We start from the raw sequence: 22,467 nt of genomic DNA on the forward strand, positions 1-22,467 counted from the left end.
TGTCAAAATGACTATAATACCCAAGTCAATCTACAGATTGAATGGGATCCCTATCAAATTACCAATGGCATTTTTCACAGAACTAGAGCAAAGAATATCAAATTTTGTTTGGAGACACAAAAGAATCCGAAGATCCAAAGTAATCTTGGAGAAAGAAAAATGGAGCTGGAGGAATCAGGCTCCCTGATCTCAGACTACATACTACGGTCATCAAAATAGCATGGTACTGGCACAAAAATAGAAATATAAATAAATGGAACAGAATAGAAACCCAGAATAAGCCCATGCATCTATGGTCAATTAATCTATGACAAAGAGGCAAGACTCCACAATGTTGGAAAGAAAGTCTCTTCAATAAATGGTGCTGGGAAAACTGGACAATGACATGTAAAAAATGAGATTAGATCATTCTTTAACATTATACACAAAAATAAGCTCAAGATGAATTAAAGACCTATTGTGAGCTGGAAACTGTAAAACTCCTAGAGGAAAACATAGGCAGAACATTCTTTGACATAAATCACAGCAACATCTTTTTCAATCCGTCTCCCAGAATCATGGAAATAAAAGCACAAATAAACAAGTGTGACCCACTTAAACGCAAATATTTTTTAACAACAAAGGAAACAATAAGTAAAATGGAAACACAGCCCACAGATAGGGAGAAAATATTTGCAAATGATGTGACCAATAAGGTATTAGTTCCCAAAATTCACAGTTTATGATGATTTAACAGCATCAAAACAAACAACTCACTCAAAAAATGGGCAGAAGACCTAAATAATTTCTCCAAAGAAGACATACAGATGGCCAATATTCACAAGGAAATATGTTCAACATTGCTAATTATTAGAGAAATGCAAATCAAATCTACAATGAGATACCACCTCACACCAGCCAGAATGGCCATCATCAAAAAATCCACCAAGAACAAATGCTGGAGAGGGTGTGGAAAGACGGGAACCCTCCTACACTGTTGGTAGGAATGTAAATTCATACAGCTACTATGGAGAACAGTATGAAGGTTCCTTAAACTAAAAATAGGGCTACCATATGACCCTATAATCCCACTCCTGGGCATATATCTGGAGAAAAAACATGACTCAAAAGGATATATGCACACCAATGTTCATTGCAGCACTGTTTATCATAGCCAAGACATGGAAGACATGGAAGGAACCTAGATGTCTGTTGACAGTGTAATGGATAAAGAAGATGTGATATATATATGTATACTCAGCCATTAAAAAGAATGAAATAATGCCATTTTCAGCAACATGGATGGACCTAGAGAGTGTCATAATGAGTGAAGTAAGTCATATAAAGAAGGAGAAATATCATATGACATCCTCTGTATGTGGAATCTGAAAAGAAATGATACAAATAAACTTACAAAACAGAAAGAGACTCACAGACTTATAAAACAAACTTATGGTTGCCAGAGGGAAGAGACACTTAGGGAGTTTGAGAGAGTCATGTGCACACTGCTATATTTAAAACAACCAACAAGGACTTATTGTGTAATACATGGAACTCTGCCCAGTGTTATGTGCCAGCCTGGGAGGGGGTGAATGGATACTTGTATACATATGGCTGAGTCCCTTCACTGTTCACCTGAAACTATCACAACATTGTTAATAGGCTATATCCCAATACAAAATAAAAAGTTCAAAAGAAAAAAATTTCTGACAAATAAAAGTCCAGGAACAGATGGCTTCATGGGGGAATTCTACGAAACATATAAAGAAGAGTTAATATTTATCCTCCCCAAATTATTCCAAAAAATTGAAAGAGGAGGGAATTTCCCAAATTTATTCTACAAGACTACCATTACCCTGAAACCAAAATCAGAGAAAAACACTACAAAAAAAAAAAAAAAAAGGAAAAGAAAATTACAGGCCAACATCTCTGGTAAATATAGATGTAAATATCCACAAATCAAATTTAATGACATGTAAAAAGGGCCATACACCATAATCAAGTGGGATTTATTCCAGGGATGCAAGGATGGTTCACTATCTGTATATCAATTAATGAAATACACCACATTAACAAAACAAAGGATAAAATCACATGATCATCTCAATAGATGGAAAAAAAAAAAAAGATTTGACCAAATTCAACATCAATCCATGATAAAAATTCTCATCAAATTTGGTATAGAAGGAACATAAGAAAGACCATTTACGACAAACCCACAGTTAACATCATATTCAATAATAAAAAACTGAAAGCTTTTCCTTTAAAATCAGGAGCAAGACAAGGATCTGCACTCTTGTCATTTCTATTTAACATAGTACTAGGAGTCCTTGACACAGCAATCAGACAAGGAAAAGAAATAAAAGGCATCCAAATTGTAAAGAAAGAAGTAAAGCTTATTTGCAAATGGCATAATACTACATATAAAAAATGTTAAAGTCTCCACCAAAAAAAACTACTAGAACTAAAAAATGAATTTGGTACATTTGCAAGGTACAATATTAAAATACAGAAACTTGTTTCTTTTCTATACACTATACAATAATGAACTATCAGAAAGAGAGAGCAAAAAAAAAAAAAAAATCCCATCCCATTTAAAATAGCAGAAAGAAAAAGCAAAAAAAAAAAAAAAATCCCATCCCATTTAAAATAACATCAAATTTTTGGCAGAAACCAATACAACATTATAAAGTAATTATCTTTCAATTAAAAATAAAAATTAAATAGCATCAAAAAGAATAAAATATCTAGGAATAAACCTAACCATGGAGGTGAACAATCTATACTCTGAAACTATGAGACAATGATGAAAGAAATTTAAGATGATACAAAAAAATGGAAAAATATTCCATGTTCGTGAATGAGGAAAATAATTTCAGTGAAATGGTGATGCCACCCAAGAAATCTATAGATTTAATGCAATTTCTATCAAAATACCCATGACATTCTTACAGAACTACAACAAATATTCCTACAGTATGTATGGAACTACAAAAGACCCCAACTAGCCAAAGAAATATTAAGAATAAAGAACAAAGATGAAATTATCATGCCCTTCAGACTATACTACAAAGTAAACAAAACAGTATGATATTGGCACAAAGATAGATAAATAGATCAGTGGATCAGATTAGAGAACCCAGAAATAAACTCATATGCATATAGTCATCTGATACAACAAAGGAGGCAAGAATGTACAATGGGAAAAAGACAGTCTCTTCAATAAGTGTTCCTGGGAAAACTGGACAGCTATATGTAAAAGAATGAAACTAGAACATTCTATAACATCATATACAAAAATGAAATAAAAATGTATTAAAGACCTAAATGTAAGATTACAAACATAAAACTCCTAAAAGAAAACAGTCAGTACATTCTTTAATATAATTCTTAGTAACACTTTTTTTGGGAGACAGTTGTCTCCTAAGGTGCTATCACTGAATGTTCACTTTCTCTCATGTCCCACATCCAATCTGTCATCAAATTCTGCTTGCTTTACTTTCAAAACATATCATGTACCTCAATGTTTATTGCAGCACTATTCACAATAGCCAAGATATGGAAACAATCTGAATGTCCATCAACAGATGAATGGATAAAGAAATGTGGCTTGTATACATACACACATATATATAGCCATAAAAACTGAAATAATGCCACTTGTAGCAACATGAATGGACCTAGAGATTATCATATTAAGTAAAATAAGTCAAAGACAGAATCATTTCATATCACTTATATGTGGGATCTAAAACACTGACACAAATGAATTTATTTGCAAAACAGAAATAGACTCAAAAATATAGAAAATAAACTTATGGTTACCAAAGAGGATAGCAGGAGGGTGGAGATAAATTAGGAGTTTGGGATTAACATATATACACCAATATATATAAAACAGGTAAACAACAAGGACCTACTGTATAGCACAAGGATATTAACTATACTTAATATCTTGTAATAACCTGTAATGGAAGAGAATTACATATGGATATATATATATAAGTATACACACACACACACACACACACACATATATATATATATATATATATATAAATTACTTTGCTGTACACTTGAGACTAACTCAACACTGTAAATTAACTATACTTCAATTTAAAAAACGTACCCAGAATCTGACTCCTAATTCCCATCTTCCCTCCTACCACTCTACTTTGCGATCACCATCTCTTACCTGGATATTGCAATAGCCCTATGACTGCTCTCTCTCTTCCTCCTTTGCCCTCTTACAATCTATTCTCAGAATAGTAGCCAGAGTGCTCTCATTAAAACACAATCAGGTCATTTCAACCATCTGCTGAAAATTCTCCCAAAGTTCCCCAATTAATTCAGCATAAAACCTAAATTCCTACAAGGCCTTATAAGATCTAACCCACATAACTTTTCTCATCTCACCTAATACAATTCCCTTCCCCTCCTTGCTCACTTTACTCCAACCTTCACCCCAGGTTCAAACATAGCAATTCTGCTTTTACCTCATAGTTTTTTTCCTCTACCCCGAGATAATAACATAACTTGCTTCCTTACCTCTTTTGGGTCTTTTCTTTACATTGTCTATGGGTAAGGTACTCGCTGTGGTCTGAATGTTTGTGTCCCCCCAAAATTCGTTGAAATCCTAACCTTGCAAATGTGATGGTATTAGTAAGTGGGACCTTCGGGCAGTGATTAGGCTCATTGGAGTCCTCATGAATTAGATTGTTGTTCCTATAAAAGAGATCCCCCAGAGCTACCTAGGCCCTTCCACCATGTGAGGACACAGTGAAAAGGTACTGGCTATGAACCAGGAAAATGTTCCTTACCAAAACACAACATCCTGGTGCCTTGATCCTGGACTTTCCAGACTCCAGAACTGTAAGAAATAAACTTCTGTTGTTTATAAGCTAACTAGTTTGTGCTATTTTCTTATATCAGCCTGACTAAAACTAAGACAGCACTCATTATCTTATTTAAAATTGTAAAGCTCCTCTATTTTGCTCTACCATTTCCTGCTCCATTCTCTGCTTTCCCTTTTTTCTTTTGTGGCACTTATCACCATCTAGTATACTATGTATTTTACTTAATTTTGTGTACTAGCTGTCTCCCATATTAGAATGTAAGCTCCATGAGAGCAGGGAGTTTTCCCTATTTTATTCACAATTGTATTATCAGTGCTTACAATAGTGCTTGAACAGAAGTGGACAGTCAATAAATATTTGAATGAATGAATCAATATACTCTTTAATACCACTGACTATATTGTATTATCATTTATTTGTTCACAGTAGGCACTGAATAAATATCTGCTGAATGAATGGCAAAAGCCTTCTATAAACTGTAAGACACTCAGTGGTTTATCATTAGGAAATAGTTGCCCTGTTCCCCTCTAGACCACAAATATGAAGCTGTTTACTGCTGTTCCTAAGAACTGCCTCTACCCTTTCCATAGGGGGCAACATTTTATTCTCAACCCACATGCATCCTGGCCATCTCCAAATCAGTTAAAGCTTATTGTTATAACTAGCATCGCAGACCCGAAGTGTCTTGTCTCTGTTGTCAATTGCATGGGAGCTCAGTCTGCTCCCCACACCCCCAAGTACTTGCCTGAAGACAAGTATCTCCAACTTAACCCCCACACACATATCCCCACACCTGATCTGATATTTAAAGCACTTTATATTTTCCAAAGCACTTTGTGTCCATTTTTAAATTTGATCTCCACACTAATCCTGCAAGTATCAACATCTCCATTTTTTTTAGATGAGAAACCAGAGGACCATAAAGTGATTAGCCAAGAATATATACCTAATAAATGATAGTTCAGGGCTGGGAATCAGATTCTTAGAATTAAGTTCTTTTCACCCCATTGTAAATGCCTGTATAAAATATCCAACAAGAAAATAAACATGAAGAAATGAATATACTGCATGTAGAACTCCTAGTTAGCAGAGGGAATGCACATTCCATATAACAATGAATAAGGACAGCACTCATTGGAGTTCTTCCACTTAATTCCTACACCATTAGTTGTGTATACCATTCAATTGGCATGGACCTCACCTTATTCAAGAAATATAATAATCACATAAAGCCTCAAAACCAGAGCTAAAGATTTCCCAGAGTGAGACACTCTGCAGCCCAGAAGCAAAGGAAATATGATAAGTGCTGGGGAGAGGAAGGACAAAGAGGACTCAACAACCTTCCTTCATTCTCCACTAATTTAAACCACAGGAAACCAAGGAAGTGGCTTGGCTGGAAAATTAGCCTTTATTCATTCATTATGTCTGTCATTTATTAATCATCCAGGGGGTTGTATATTCACTGAGAACTTCCTAGCAAAAAAGCCTGCTAATAGGGATTACAACCAAATAGTCATCTCTAGGGGACCTTGAAGGCCAATAAGGTAAAGAAAACATACACATGCATAGTAAGGACTGAAAGCTGAAAGAGTTCAGTGTTACGAGAGAGGTGCAAAGCACAAAGTGAGTGATTCCAAGTCAGGAGAAAACATATCCAAACCTGGGGAATAAGAAATATCCTTATAGAAATGGGCCTGGTTCCTGGATCTAGACAAATAAGTTGGACACTGGATTGTGATTATTAGAGAAGGGGAGGGCAAGTAATAGTGAATTCTGAGAACACTGTTCAGGAAATTGTGAAGCATGTGATGAAAACAATGAGTTATTCAGTGTGACTGGACTGCAGAGTACAAGAAAGGATAAGTGAGCATCAAGGTGGCAGATGAAGGTTAAGGCTAGCTTCAGAATTCACTGTGAGTACCCAAAACAGGAAGGGCACATAGGGTGGATGGAGAGGGGAAATGAATCCTCATAGCAAGGCTCAAGTTTCTCTGTACTGACCCTGAGCTCTCATGTAGCCTGTCCTTCTTATCCCTTCTGGTAATAAAACAGTCCAAATGAATTTTTCTCTTCATTCAGTTGTACCTTACTTGTACAAGGCACATTCAGTTTCTAGGGAAAGACTTCACCATGGCAACACGCAAGCATGGTCTGGTACCACAGTGAAGTGCTTCTTTCTGGCTCAAAAGGACAGGATCTCTGCTAGGTGGCCACCATGTAGGTTCCCTTCCTCTTCCCAGCTTAACACTCTGGTCCTCAGTCAGTCATACATCCAATTAAGTCTCTTGTTCAATTGGGAATCTGAATACTTTAGCTTATCCTCTAATGAAAGATTTGCTTGGGCCTTTCTAATTGGCAAGGCCATTTTCCTCAATGGCCCTAATTTCTGAACATGTCTTTATGTTTTAGAGATTCAGGCTGTAAAGAATAATGTAGAAGGCTCAATTATCTTAAGAATTTTCCTTCTTTACCCTCCATCTCACCTCTCTTTCTTTCCCTTCAGGGGTATGTATTAAGCCACATTGAGGCTGTATCCAAGATAAAGGTTCTACTGAGGCCACATTCACATTTAATTTTTTTTTCCCTGGCTTATTGCCCTACCACTATTTCAAACTCTTTTCTTAACATAAGTGAGTGAAGTGAGTGAAGCCGCTCAGTCGTGTCCGACTCTTTGCGACCCCATGGACTGTAGCCTACCAGGCTCCTCTCTCCATGGGATTCTCCAGGCAAGAGTACTGGAGTGGGTTGCCATTTCCTTCTCCAGGGGATCTTCCCGACCCAGGCATCGAACCTGGTTTCCCACATTCCAGGCAGATGCTTTAACCTCTGAGCCACCAGGGAAGCATTCTTTCTTAACATAAGCCAATGTGAAAAAGCACAAAGGGGTTTAGTTAACCAAGAGCTCAGTGTGAGTCAGAAGTATAACATGGCTGCCAAGATAAAAGTTACAGCAATTTCATTAGAAAGAGAGGATCCAAAAGGAGGGCAATGAGACTATTTGCTCTGCTTTGCTGTTCTACCCCCAGAAGACAGCATCTACTGTCTCACCACATTTTTGAGACTGCTGCGAGTGAGAAGGGAAAGGAGCATTGTCCTGGGAGGCGGCAACCACATGGGTCTCCTGATAGTTCCTCAAAAGAACAGGCACACTCCTGCCTCAGGGCCTTTGAATGGTCCTTTTCTCTACCTGCAGCACTTCCCCTAGTTCTTGACATCACTTAATTCCTCACTTCATTAGGCCCCTATACAGATATCACCTCTCCTGAGAAGCTTCCCCTGATCTCCCATTTAAAACAGTCCTTCCCATCACTCTCTACCTCTCTTTTTACTGCTTTGTTGCATGACATTTATCATCTCCTGACACATATTCTGTTTCTTCCATTAGACTCTAAGCTCCATGAACACAGGGTTATTGTGTACTTTGTTTACACAGCACGAGCTCAATACATATTTATACAAACTTTTTCATGCCATCTACCTCATTGTATTGCAACTTATTTTTTTCATTTGTCTTGTCCCCACTAGAATTTTATTTAAGAAACTTCTTTTCTCTAATTTTTGACATTTTTATTAATTATCTAGCCAATACTTGGCATGAAGAGTGTTGGATGGATGGATGAATGTGCTGGCAAGGATATCGTAGAGAGGTTTCAAAAACTGGATGAGGTTGGCCTAGACCCAAATTGCCAAATACAGTAGCCACTAGATACTTATGATAACTGAGCATTTGAAATTAAGCTTGTTTGAATTGAGATGTGTTACAAATGTAAAATGCACACCAGATTTTGTTTAGTTGCTAAGTTGTGTCTGATTCTTTTGCAACGCCAAGGACTGTAGCCTGCCAGCCTCTTCTGTCCATGGGATTTTCCAGGCAAGAATACTGGAATGGGTTGCAATTTCCTTCTCCAGGGAATCTTCCCAACCCAGGGATTAAACTCGCTTCTCCTGCTTGGCAAGTGGGTGCTTTACCACTGAGCCACCAGGGAACCCATGCACACCAGATTTTGAAGCCTTGGCATGAAAACATGTAAAATATCTCATTAATAATATTTTTGTTGATTATATGTTTAAATAACAATATTTTGGATATACTGGGTTAAATAAACACATTCTACATTCTTAAAATTGAATTCAACTGTATCAGTTTTTCCTTCTTAAAGTAAATATTAAAATAAGTTAAAATAAGTTACATATATGACTAACATTATATCTGTATTGAATAGAACAGATTTTTGACAACCTCCATGTTTAAACTTCGACATTTATAGGCTTGTGAGGGTACATATGGCGGGTATTGAAGCCACTCCCTGAAATTGACAGAGAAGAAGGTTCTCCATAATTACTGCTCCTGGTGGCAGTAGGGTCAAATGAGTGATAGTCACTCAGTCATGTCTAACTCTTTGTGACCTCATAGACTGTAGCCTGCCCAACTCTTCTGTCCATGGAATTCTCCAGGCAAAAAGTGCTATGGTTTATTATTCAATCTCATCTTTCTCATTCCAGTCTTCTTTCATGCCAGCTTGTCCAGAGTAGCTAGCAACAAGCCAGATGGAATGGTTAGAGCTTTTTACCTCCTTTCTTAGCTTCTGCCCACCCATGTTTTCCCTGATGGTGACAACAATGAACAGATAAGTAGTCCAAAGGTGAACCACAAATTGGAAGAATAAAATCTACCCACAAATACCCTGGATCATCCACATGCAGCAGAATCCCCACTTCAAAAAATCTCTTTTCCTGATTTATCCATATAGCCAATTCCCCTGGCAAAGCCCCATGATGGGTTAACCTAGAAGGGGAAGAAAGAAATAGAAGGGAAACCACCTGTCGTTTTTTGTTTTTGTTTTTGTTTTTGCAGATTATAATAAAGTTGGGAAACAAAACTAATGTGTGTGTGAAAAGTTAAACAAGATTACGGGACAATCATTCAATAAATTCTGGGCAGAGTAAGATTAAGTACATACAAATTACCCATAGAGTTAGTACTCTAGTAATTCAAATTAGGGTCACTCCTAAAGGTTGATGCAAAGAAAGATTCCTTGAGGAGGTAGTACTTGTGCTGAATTTTGGAAGGATAAATGTGATTATCACAAAATCATAGATTTCCAGAACTTATAGGGCCCTTAGAGACATAGTACATTCCTCATTGTACCGATAAGGAAACTGAGGTACAGAGAGAAAAAGATACCATGGTTAGAAAAAAGTTGGGAGTGCAACCAAGATTGTCTAGTTCCCAGTCCAGTACTCTTCCCTCCAAGTGCTGAGATAGAAGAGATGGTGTTCTAGGTGTAAAAAAGGTGCAGAAACTCAAATGCTTGAATACTCACTCCCCAATCTGCTCTTCTCCTAACAAGCTTACACACACACACACACACACATCTCCAAACCTGATCTGGAATTTCCCTTTATTTTCTTCAAGACTGTTAATCTGGAAGGTGAATCAGATAACACTGAATTCAAATTCCAGGTCAAACACCAAGGCCTTTTTATTTACTTAGAAATGGGCCATGTGTTGATTAATGGCCTCTTTGATGTAACCCGCCATCTCAAAAGCCTTGAGGTTGAGAGGCCCTCCTTCTGTTCCTTTTTGTCCCATCACCACAAGGTATACAGACTCGATCTGAACTACTGTCACTGCTTGGCTGCCCCGACTCTGGCCTTTGGTGCGGAGATCCATGGTGTTGTTGCCCTCAGTGTATAGGTTGTCCCGAATCAACAAGCATTTGGTCCCTGCAAGAGTGATTCCCTGAAGAAACAACTTCTCTCTCCCTTCTCTCGCCAGCAAGATCTGAATTTCTTCCTGGGTCAGTTGGAACAGGTTACCTTCAGGATAAGAAGCTAACAACCAAGGTGGGGAATTGGTGATTATCACCGCATCATAGCACATCCCAGTCTGTAGGAAGAGGGTGATGCAGTCTTGCCAGACTTCTTCACTGATATCCCCTACGCACTGCATGATTCAGGTAAGTTGTCTCTAAATGATGAATAAAGTGATTTTTGGCAAGTAGGTCTTCAAAAGAAGTTTGTTGGTAGTTGGCTCAAGATGACACTGAAATAAGCTAAAAATACAGTCTGTTTTTGATGGCATCTCCCCAGCAGCAAGGTGGAGGAGGTCTTGATGACTTGTGTGAAGTTATGCCCCAGCTGCCCTCTGTTGTGACTTATCAATCTATGTTTGGAGCAGGAGTGATGTCACAAAGGCTCTGTGACTTGTTAAACAGTCATAATTCACCATATCATGGGTGACCTTTGGCAGTAGCTTTCAGTGGTTGTATCTCCAGCTAGTGAGATATTGGTGCAAAGCACATCTACATACTTCCCTAGGATACCATGGGAGAAACACCAACCCCCAATATCAGAAAATCCCTCAATGTAGAACATAACTGAGTAATATTTGAGTTGGAGGTTTGGATATAAAGCAGGACAGGTGAGATTTAGTGCAGCAACTAGTATTCAGATGTTGGCTAATCTGAGACCTGAGCTCTAGGTACAAAGTAAAAAAAAACCCACAGCCCCACTGACTTACAACTCTTTTTGGATGGACATAATAGCCTCCTAATGATTTCCTGTCTTCAGATTATTTTCATCTAGTTGTTTATCCTCTGGCCCACACCAGCTGTGAGTCTAGAGTAATTTGTTTTCATCTAGTCATTCAGCAAGCATTTATCAGGCATTCACTATTTGCCAAGTACTTTTCCAAGCACTGGGTTACAGCAATGCACAGAGAAAAATCTCACAGAGCTGACATCATAATGACAGAAGACAAATAAATAATAAATTATAATAGAATCCCTTTCACAGAATTTTTTTTTATGAATCTAATACTTTTGCCTTCCACATTTTCCTTCTTAGTCCCAGATGCTATCTACTCCTGTGGGGGTCCAATCTGACATGTGATTATTCTGAAACCTTTGACAAATCACCATCTCTACCTTAATTTCCTCTGAAATGACACTAACTTGCCTTAAGTAGGGACTGTTAGGAGGAATGGCTAAGGTTAATGGAGAGAAAATTTGGGGTAGTTTAGAAAATTCACTTATTCAACAAATATTTATTGAATACCTACTGTGTTCCAGGTCTGTTCCAGACTTTGGAGATCTAGCAGTGAACAAAATGTCCCTGGCCTCATGAAGCTGACATCCTAAAGGGGAGACAAATAACAGACAAGGGCATTTATAGTATATCAGGTGGTGTTCATAATTATTAATATAAAGAAAAAAGGTTAAGATGATAGAGAATTATGGGGAAGAAGTAGTGGTGGTTTTATTTGATATAAGGTGCTCAAGTAGGATTCTCTGACATTGTGAATTTGACCAGAGACCCGACAGAGATGAGGGAGTGAGCATATGTATATCTGGAGGAAGAGCATTCTAGGCAGAAGGAACAACAAGTGCTTCTGAGGCAGGAGAATGTATGGTATATTTGAGAAACAACAAGAAGATCAATATAACATAAAGAGAGAAAGAAAAGGGTGATAGAAGATATAGTCAGAGAGGCACTAGGCTTAGATCACACGTAGGATTATTTTAAGCCATGTAAAGATTTGGATTTTCTCTGAAATGGAGAGCCACTGGTAGGTTTCAAGCAAAGGAGTGACATCACTATAGATTCTAGAGTCTGGAAGATGCCATATTGAGGACAGATTCTAGGGGAACCAGGGCCAAAACATGGTGACCAATCTATGTCAATAATTTAGGCAAGATAGAGGTTTTAGCTAGAATACAGGGCCCAGAGAGGTGACATGATTTGCCCAAGGTCACACAGCAAGTTAGTAGTAGCAGACCTGAGAGTAAAATCCAGGTTTTTCGACTCTCAGACTGTTCTTTTTGCCATCATAATCCTGATTCAGAGAACACTACAGAGTAGCTGCACCTCATCTGAGAGGTGGTCCAGTGGGTCTCTGGTCCTTTTCCCACATCTTTGATGACAAAGTTATGAGGCTACTCTAATAGTTCAGGCTTTAACTAGGTTTATGGCAGTAGACTCCCCCTGGTTGAGAGGAGTGAAAGGAAAATATACTTATAAACCATCTCAAAAATATTCTATAGTGACTTGCCCAAGGTCTCACAAGAAGCTCTTCAGAAACTCAGTCATCACCACAGAGTAGTCTATGTTATCTCTGACTGGTGCCATCTCTGTTAACATTAAAGAATTGTGGAATGATATTGGTACTCAGAATCCTTACAGCATCATGGGTTGTGAGAAGGGTGCCAGCACTTGAGTCTGGGACTTAAGAATTCCTGGGCCAAACCTGAAGTCTGAACTAGGACAATCTGTTGTTGTTGCTGTTTTTACTCTTAAGAAAATGGAAGCAGTCCTAGAAATATTTGTGAACCTAATGTTACTGTTCTGCCTCCTGTCTACAGTCCTAATAGTTTTTCCCTTAAACAATATGAAAAAAGCTCCCAATCACCGGATTTTATTTAAACCAAGTGTCCTTAGAAAGCTAGAATGTATATTTAGCAGTTTCTCTTCCCAAATAGTGCAGTGGTAAATAATCTGCCTGCCAAAGCAGGAGATGCAAGAGACTCCGGTTCCATCCCTGGGTAGAGAAGATCCCTAGCAACCCACTCCAGTATTCTTGCCTGGATAATCCCATGGACAGAGGAGCCTGGTGGGTTATAATCCAAAGGGTCGCTAAGAGTCGGATGTTACTGGTACACACCCCTACCAAAGGAATGGCATTTTGACAGGACCGCCCAAATAAAAGGGCATTGCCAGGAAGTAAGATGGCGTTAGCGGCCGAAGGCAAAGTGTCGCGAGAGAAGCCTCCGCGAGGATCAGGTGACGAGAACTGGAAGCACGAGAGGGAGGGCGGAGGCTAGAACCAGGGTTGGGCAAGAAGGCTGCGAGAACCGTGGTGGCAGCAGCAGCCTGAGTTGCACTAAGGATTTCGGGTGTGGGGAACCGCGGTCATGGACCATATCACGGTGCCCAAGGTAAGGAGAAGAGATCGGCGAGGCTGGGAGCCGGGGATTCCCTCTCGATGCTCAGCCGCAAGCCCAGGTACACCCTCTCAACTCTTAGAGTGCTCTTTGACGCCCTCTTCCGCGCGGGACCGGAGTTATATTCCTCGGTTCACACCCCGTTTCACCCAAACTGAACTTTCTTCTCCTTGGGACCTGCTTGCAGGCGGCTGCGGCACGCAAAGGAGAGGTGGTTCTGTACCAATCGTTCTCTTACTTGATGCCGCCTCCGCGCTGGGTGGTAGCCTGCCGGGTCCGTCTCTGTCCTGTCTCCTCCGATCCCAGCTCCTCCTGGCTCCCCAGCGGTTACCTCATACACCCCTTTACTCCAGCCTTTTATACAGACTTGCTGCACTTGTAACAGCCTTTCTTGAATACCCCGAGTGGCATTGCCTCCCAGAGGGTTACTTCCTTTATCCAGGGTTTCCCTGCCCTTCTCTTGACTTCTGCCCCAACAGTTGCTCAGACCATCACTCCAGCTCCCCAACTTGCATGTGTGGGTTTGGGGGCAAAAGCATCTGTCCAGCCCCGAGCTGGGCTATAGGAAAGAGGTGTAATAGAGTGGACCTGGCTCTGCTCATCCAGGAAAAAAAACGTAGAGGTGACATTGCTAGGCCAGTTGGTGTCTGTGTACAGCTGACCCTAGTTAGAGCCTCTTTTATGTCTTTTCTTTCCAGATACTACTCTGTATTTCCCCAACTCCAGCCTCTTTCTTTTCGAATTCACTTCCTTCCTGTCAGATTTCTTTCTACCGTCAGGCTGAGAACAGGGAAGGGTTACAACTAGTTTTTGCTTAATTTTTTCTATCGATCATAGGAGATATGGCCCAGGCTAATTTAAATCCACATCAAACATAAAGATTACTAACTGTGAAGAGGCAAAAAGGTAGTTTATTTGGGGTCTTAGAATTGCAATTCAGGGATCACAGAAAGTCTAGAAGAAACCAGAATAGTGTCCTACAAGGGGAAAATGGCTAGGATTTTTACAGGAAGAGGGAAATCAATGCAGGGTTATGCAAGTTGTTTACCAACAATTTGGATTGGAGGGTAAAATTATTCTATACATAAGATTTGAGTTATGGAATGAATCTCAGTCATTACTAGGGACAGTTGTGTTTTCTTAGGAAGATAAAGTCTAGTTCTCAACACCAATCTTTCCTTTTAGCAGCTCAGCAACTATTCAGCAGTTTTAATTTAGAGTGTTCAGCGAAAGTCCAGCATTGGTAGCAAATACGGAGATCTTCAGGTCATGTCTTAGTCATTCCTGACATAGTTATTTTCACATTTTCCCCTTTTGCCCATGCCTTTTCCTCAAGAAAACATCATTGGAGCAATTCTTATTTCCACATAGCCAGAATTGGTTGTCTGCTCCAGGTCCATCATGTCCTTTAGAGGGTGGTTTGTGATGAATCAGTGGATAGATTGGAAAATTCACTGGAAGCAACATGATGATAAATAAATCTTGGGAACCTTTGAAATCCCTCAGAAGGGGTTTCTTGGCAGAGGCAGAAAGTAGACTCTATGTGCCATTTGGTAATTTCTGACAAATTTAACACAGTCAAATAAACTATTAAAAGTCCTGCTGCTGCTGCTGCTAAGTCACTTCAGTCGTGTCCAACTCTGTGTGACCCCATAGATGGCAGCCCACCAGGCTCCCCTGTCCCTGGGATTCTCCAGGCAAGAACACTGGAGTGGGTTGCCATTTCTTTCTCTAATACATGAAAGTGAAAGGTGAAAGTGAAGTCACTCAGTCGTGTCCGACTCTTCATGACCCCATGGGCTGCAGCCTACCAGACTCCTCCGTCCATGGGATTTTCCAGGCAAGAGTACTGGAGTGGGTTGCCATTGCCTTCTCCGATTAAAAGTCCTATGGCACATTAGAACCTGGTGTTAGGGCACTGAGGCAGGATATGCCCTGGGTGGTGACCTTCCAACCACAAATACATAGATGGAGGGCTTCCCCAGTGTCTCAAATGGAAAAACGTCAGCCCGTAATGCGGGAGACCTGGGTTGGATCCCTGGGTTGGGAAGATCCCCTGGAGAAGGAAATGGCAACCCACTCCAGTACTCTTGCTTGGAAAATTCCATGGATGGAGGAGCCTGGTAGGCTACAGTCCATGGGGTTGCAATGAGTTGGACACGACTGAGCAACTTCACTGGAGCACAGAGAAAGGAGACGTCAAAGGTGAAATTCAACCATGGGCTGGTTATATATGAGCAGCCTAGAAGCCTTCCTTGTTGGAATATATGGGGGTTATCATGAGAATATATTTTGTTGTTGAACAGTGAAATAAAAGTGGGTGTTTGGAAGTTGGATTTCTTGTTTCTGGATAACCACAGGGCCTCATTAAAACACATATTCCTAAGGAACTGTTTGAGGGGTTATCTGGTTCCAAACAAGGAAAACAAGGAAAGGGAACTGTGGATTCAAGTAGATGAGTTCTGAATAACATATGGTAGAGAGTTACCAGTAAGATTAGAGATAGCCAAAGCAAGGGGATCCCAGTATTCAGCAAATGATTAGGGTGCTGATGGCATATCCAACAGTTTGTTAGATTTCCTCCAGTGGCTAGACTTTTGGAAATGCAGAATAAGGCATTATTTTCCCAGGTATAAAGAGTCCAGATGGATATTAAGAGAGCTAATAATATAACTCTAGTAAAAACTATCCCAATAAAAGTCAGTCATCTTAATATAAAGAGGACTAAGGGTAACTCATGGCCTTGGTGAGTGAAAGAATCCCAAGTGAAATAGAGTAATTAAATGGCCAAGAATTGGAGCCACAGGCTTATTCCCAGCAGAGTTAATATAAGATAGAATTACCATTCATGGAGGATGCCTACTCTATGTAGTAGGACAAAGCACATTAATAAAACTGTAGCTTCAACAAGGAGTCCCAAAAATTCAATTGTCCAGTCCTTTATAGTCAAAATCAAAGAACCGAAGGACCAGGGTCACTTCCTCTAAATTTTCATTCCTGGCCATAAACCTATTCATGAAAAATTTCACTCCTTGACAATATGTCTATAAGAAGGAGAAGCAAGTTGATGCATCATCAATTATTACATAATGAAGGAGATGTAACAACTCTATGATGGCAGCAATTAGAACAAGGTTAACTTGAAGGATTTCATTGATGGGGATCATGGAAAGTACCAGCCTTGTCCAAAGTCTTGGGAAAGCCATCCACATTAGGGGCCATTTGCCTCACTTCTGGGTCAGTTTTAATGAGACTTTGACAATAATGTAAAAGATCTCCCTTGACTAGAAGGGGATTATATAGTCCTAAGTCAAGAATCATGGATTTTTCAATAATTTTTTTTCAAATAGTGACAGTTTGTATTTTCCAAAGGGTATAGATATTAAGTTTAATAGAACTATGTATGGAAATTTAGGCCAAGGAAGGCCTATAGCCTCAGAGAGTTTTGCCAGTTGAGTTTTGATTACGGCTTTGTTTCTTTCCACTGGACTAGAAGATTGAGGATGATAGTTACAGTGGAAATGTAGTAGAGGCTGGATTTTACAAATAGCATGTAGAATTTGTACAATGAAATGGGCACCATTATCACTATGTCATTCCAGGGGAATTCCCTCAGTAGGAATAATCCTTTTCAACAGTGTTTTGGCTACTGTAAGGGGAGTTACTCATCTGCAGGGAAAGGCTTCCACCCAATGGGAATACATGCATACTATCATCAGAACATATTTGCATCCCTGAAAGGGAGATAGCGAGGTAAAATCCACTTGCCAGATTTCAAAATGACCCAGAAGCAAAGGAAAGTGGCGGTGAGAAGTATGAATAGGTATTTCTGGGTTCTGCTTAGGACAGATATGACACCTCTGACATATTTCAGCCATTACTTTAGGAGAAGGTTTCCAAAAGTATTGTTTTTCCCAGGCTGTCATTTTATCAGTTCCCACAATGAATAATTTAATGTATTAATTTTAGTGTGGTTTCTTGTGTGACTTCACAAAGAGTAGAGTGGCAATTTAGCATATACCAAAGCCCAGTATGTTGATCAAATGTGCATCATTCAGAAACTCATCTCTGTTCCTTAGATGGGCAGCAGGTGTCCTCCCAAGTATGGAGCTTGAATCTTGTAATGCTGCTGCCTTAGCAGCTCTATTGGTCTGTCAATTCTCCTTTCCTTCCTCAGTGTTGTCTTTGGAATGTCTCCAGACTTTTATAATTGCCAGTTGTTGTAGCAGCTAAAACAAAGGGGCCATTTATTTTTATGGGAGTATAATTGCTTTACAATGTTATATTAGTTTCTGCTGTGCAATGAAGTGAATCAACCATATTTATACCTTATATACCCTCCCTCTTGGACCCTCCTCCAACACCAACCCCCATCCCACCAATCTAGGTTATCACAGAGCACCGACCTGAACTCTCTTTGCTACACTGCAGGTTCCCACTAGCTGTTTTGCACATGATAGTACATTTATGTCAAATCTAATCTTCCAGTTCATCCCAGCCTCCCCTTTCTGCTTGTGTCCACATGTCCATTCCCTACATCTGCCTCTTTATTCCTGCCCTGGACCTAAGTTTATTGGTACAATTTTTCTAGATTCCACATACATGTGTTAATATATGATACTTTTTCTCTTTCTGACTTACTGCACTCTGTATGACAGAATCTAGGTTCATCCACTTCTCTACAAATGATGTAATTTTGTTCCTTTTTATGGCTGACTAATATTCCAATGTGGATATATACCACATCTTCTTTATTCATTTATCTGTTGATGCACACTTAAATTGTTTCCATGTCCTGGCTGCTGTAAATAGAGCTGCAGTGACCTAAATCAAATCTGTTATGATTATACGGTGGAAGTGAGAAATAGATTTAAAGGACTAGATATGATAGATAGAGTGCCTGATGAACTATGGACAGAGGTTCGTGACACTGTACAGGAGACAGGGATCAAGACCATCCCCATGGAAAGGAAATGCAAAAAAGCAAAATGGCTGTCTGAGGAGGCCTTACGAATAGCTGTGAAAAGAAGAGAAGCGAAAAGCAAAGAAGAAAATGAAAGATATAAGCATCTGAATGCAGAGTTCCAAAGAATAGCAAGAAGAGATAAGAAAGCCTTCCTCAACGATCAATGCAAAGAAATAGAGGAAAACAACAGAATGGGAAAGACTAGAGATCTCTTCAAGAAAATTAGAGATATCAAGGGAACATTTCATGCAAAGATGGGCTCGATAAATGACAGAAATGGTGGGCCCTAACAGAAGCAGAAGATATTAAGAAGAGGTGGCAGGAATACACAAAAGAACTGTACAAGAAATATCTTCATGACCAAGATAATCACAATGATGTGATCACTTACCTAGAGCCAGACATCCTGGAATGGGAAGGCAAGTGGGCCTTAGAAAGCATCACTATGAACAAAGCTAGTGGAGGTGATGGAATTCCAGTTGAGCTATTTCAAATCCTGAAAGATGATGCTGTGAAAGTGCTGCACTCAATATGCCAGCAAATTTGGAAAACTCAGCAGTAGCCACAGGACTGGAAAAGGTCAGTTTTCATTCCAATCTCAAAGAAAGGCAATGCCAAAGAATGCTCAAACTACTGCACAATTGCAGTCATCTCACATGCTAGTAAAGTAATGCTCAAAATTCTCCAAGCCAGGCTTCAGCAATACATGAACCGTGAACTTTGAGATGTTCAAACTGGTTTTAGAAAAGGCAGAGGAACGAGAGATCAAATTGGCAACATCCGCTGGATCATCGATAATGCAAGAGAGTTCCAGCAAAACATCTATTTCTGCTTTATTGACTATGTCAAAGCCTTTGACTGTGTGGATCACAATCAACTGTGGAAAATGCTTCAAGAGATGGGAATACCAGACCAGCTGACCTGCCTCTTGAGAAACCTGTGTGCAGGTCAGGAAGCAACAGTTGGAACTGGACATGGAACAACAGACTGGTTCCAAATAGGAAAAGGAGTATGTCAAGGCTGTATATTGTCACCCTGCTTATTTCACTTACATGCAGAGTACATCATGAGAAACACTGGGCTGGAAGAAGCACAAGCGGGAATCAAAATTGCCGGGACAAATATCAATAACCTCAGATATGCAGATGACACCACCCTTATGGCAGAAAGTGAAGAGGAACTAAAAAGCCTCTTGATGAAAGTGAAAGAGGAGAGTGAAAAAGTTGGCTTAAAGCTCAACATTCAGAAAACAAAGATCATGGCATGTGGTCCCATCACTTCATGGGAAATCAATGGGGAAACAGTGGAAACAGTGTCAGACTTTATTTTTTTGGGCTCCAAAATCACTGCAGATAGTGACTGTAGCCATGAAATTAAAAGACGCTTACTCCTTGGAAGGAAAGTTATGACCAACCTAGATAGCATATTCAAAAGCAGAGACATTACTTTACCAACAAAGGTCCGTTTAGTCAAGGCTATGGTTTTTCCAGTGGTCATGTGTGGATGTGGGAGTTGGACTGTGAAGAAGGCTGAGTGCCGAAGAATTGATGGTTTTGAACTGTGGTGTTGGAGAAGACTCTTGAGAGTCCCTTGGACTGCAAGGAGATCCAACCAGTCCATTCTGAAGGAGATCAGCCCTGGGATTTCTTTGAAAGGAATGATGCTGAAGCTGAAACTCCAGTACTTTGGCCACCTCATGCGAAGAGTTGACTCATTGGAAAAGACTCTGATGCTGGGAGGGATTGGGGGCAGGAGGAGAAGGGGATGACAGAGGATGAGATGGCTGGATGGCATCACCGACTCCATGGACATGAGTTTGAGTGAACTCTGGGAGTTGGTGATGGACAGGGAGGCCTGGCGTGCTGCGATTCATGGGATCACAAAAAGTCGGATATGACTGAGCGACTGAACTGAACTGAACTCAACTGAACACTGGGGTACATGTGTGTTTTTGAATTATGGTGTTTCTCAGGGTATATGCCGAGTAGAGGAGTTGCTAGGTTTTATGGTAGTTTTATGTTTAGTTTTTTAAGGAACCTCCATAGTCTTCTCCAGAGAGGCTATGTCAATTTACATTCTCACCTACAGTGCAAGAGGATTCCCTTTTCTCCACACCATTTCCAGCTCTTGCTGTTTGTAGATTTTTTGATGATGACTGTTCTGGCTGGTGTGAGATAAAACCTCATTGTAGTTTGTATATATATACATATATACATAATTTATTTCTTTTTGGTTGTACTGGGTTTTCATTGCTGCATGGAGACTTTCTCTAGTTGTAGTGAATGGGGGCTACTCTTCGTTGTGGAGTACGGGCTTCTCATTGCAGTGGCTTCTCTTATGGAACACAGGCACTAGGCACATGGACTTTAGTAGTTGTAGTATGTGGGCTCAGTAGTTGTGGCTCTTGGGCTCTACAGAGGGAGTTCAGTAGTTGTGGTACATGGTCTTTAGGTGCTCCATGGCATGTGGAATTCTTCTATGGCAGGGATTGAACTAGTGTCCTCTGCATTAGCAGGTGTTTTCCCATCCACTGTACCAACAGGGATGTCTCTAATGGTAGTTTTGATTTGCATTTCTCTAATTAGTGATGTTGAGCATGTTTTCATTTGCTTCTCGGCCATCTGTATGTCAATTTAGTTCAGGCACTCATTTGTGTCTGACTCTTTGTGACCCCATGAGCCGCAGCACGCCAGGCCTCCCTGTCCATTACCAACTCCCAGAGCTCACCCAAACTCATGTCTATCGAGTCAGTGAAACCATCCAGCCATCTCATCCTCTGTCATCCCCTTCTCCTCCTGCCCCCAATCCCTCCCAGCATCAGGGTCTTTTCCAGTGAGTCAACTCTTTGCATGAGGTGGCCAATATATTGGAGTTTCAGGTTTAGCATCAGTCCTTCCAAAGAACACCCAGGACTGATCTCCTTTAGGATGGACTGGTTGGATCTCCTTGCAGTCCAAGGGACTCTCAAGAGTCTTCTCCAACACCGCAGTTCAAAAGCATCAATTTTTCGGTGCTCAGCTTTCTTCACAGTCCAACTCTTACATCCATACATGACTACTGGAAAAACCATAACCTTGACTAGACGGACCTTGGTTGGCAAAGTAATGTCTCTGCTTTTGAATATGCTATCTGGGTTGGTCATAACTTTCCTTCCAAGGAGTAAGCATCTTTTTATTTCATGGCTGCAGTCACTATCTGCAGTGATTTTGAAGCCCCCCAAAATAAAGTCTGACACTGTTTCCACTGTTTCCCCATTGATTTCCCATGAAGTGATGGGACCACATGCCATGATATTCATTTTCTGAATGTTAACCTTTAAGCCAACTTTTTCACTCTCCTCTTTCCCTTTCAAGAGGCTTTTTAGTTCCTCTTCACTTTCTGCCATAAGGGTGGTTTCATCTGCATATCTGAGGTTATTGATATTTCTCCCGGCAATCTTGATTCCCGCTTGTGCTTCTTCCAGCCCAGTGTTTCTCATGATGTACTCTGCATGTAAGTGAAATAAGCAGGGTGACCATATACAGCCTTGACATACTCCTTTTCCTATTTGGAACCAGTCTGTTGTTCCATGTCCAGTTCCAACTGTTGCTTCCTGACCTGCATACAGGTTCCTCAAGAGGCAGGTCAGCTGGTCTGGTATTCCCATCTCTTTCAGAATTTTCCACAGTTTATTGTGATCCTCACAGTCAAAGGCTTTGGCATAGTCAATAAAGCAGAAATGTCT

General features: G+C 40.2%; 2 protein-coding genes across 6 annotated transcripts in view; one reads left to right on the top strand and one right to left on the bottom strand.

Annotated features, from left to right (window-relative positions):
- Nucleotides 1-10,326: 10,326 nt before the first annotated feature.
- LOC129640154 (profilin-2-like) lies at nucleotides 10,327-10,788 on the bottom strand. The gene has a single exon (XM_055565394.1). It carries the CDS (start codon nucleotides 10,786-10,788, stop codon nucleotides 10,327-10,329), a length of 462 nt encoding a protein of 153 aa, XP_055421369.1.
- A 2,841-nt stretch (nucleotides 10,789-13,629) lies between these two features.
- MTMR8 (myotubularin related protein 8) overlaps nucleotides 13,630-22,467 on the top strand; it is a 226,315-nt gene continuing 217,477 nt past the window's right edge. For all 5 annotated transcript variants that reach the window (XM_055565467.1, XM_055565465.1, XM_055565466.1 and 2 more), the window contains exon 1: nucleotides 13,630-13,771. In XM_055565467.1, coding sequence (XP_055421442.1) covers nucleotides 13,748-13,771 — 24 coding nt within the window. In that variant the 5' untranslated portion in view covers nucleotides 13,630-13,747. The remainder of the gene's footprint in view (nucleotides 13,772-22,467) is intronic.

The sequence above is a fragment of the Bubalus kerabau genome, chromosome X (genome assembly GCF_029407905.1).
Source record: "Bubalus kerabau isolate K-KA32 ecotype Philippines breed swamp buffalo chromosome X, PCC_UOA_SB_1v2, whole genome shotgun sequence".
Classification (NCBI taxonomy): Eukaryota; Metazoa; Chordata; class Mammalia; order Artiodactyla; family Bovidae; genus Bubalus; species Bubalus kerabau.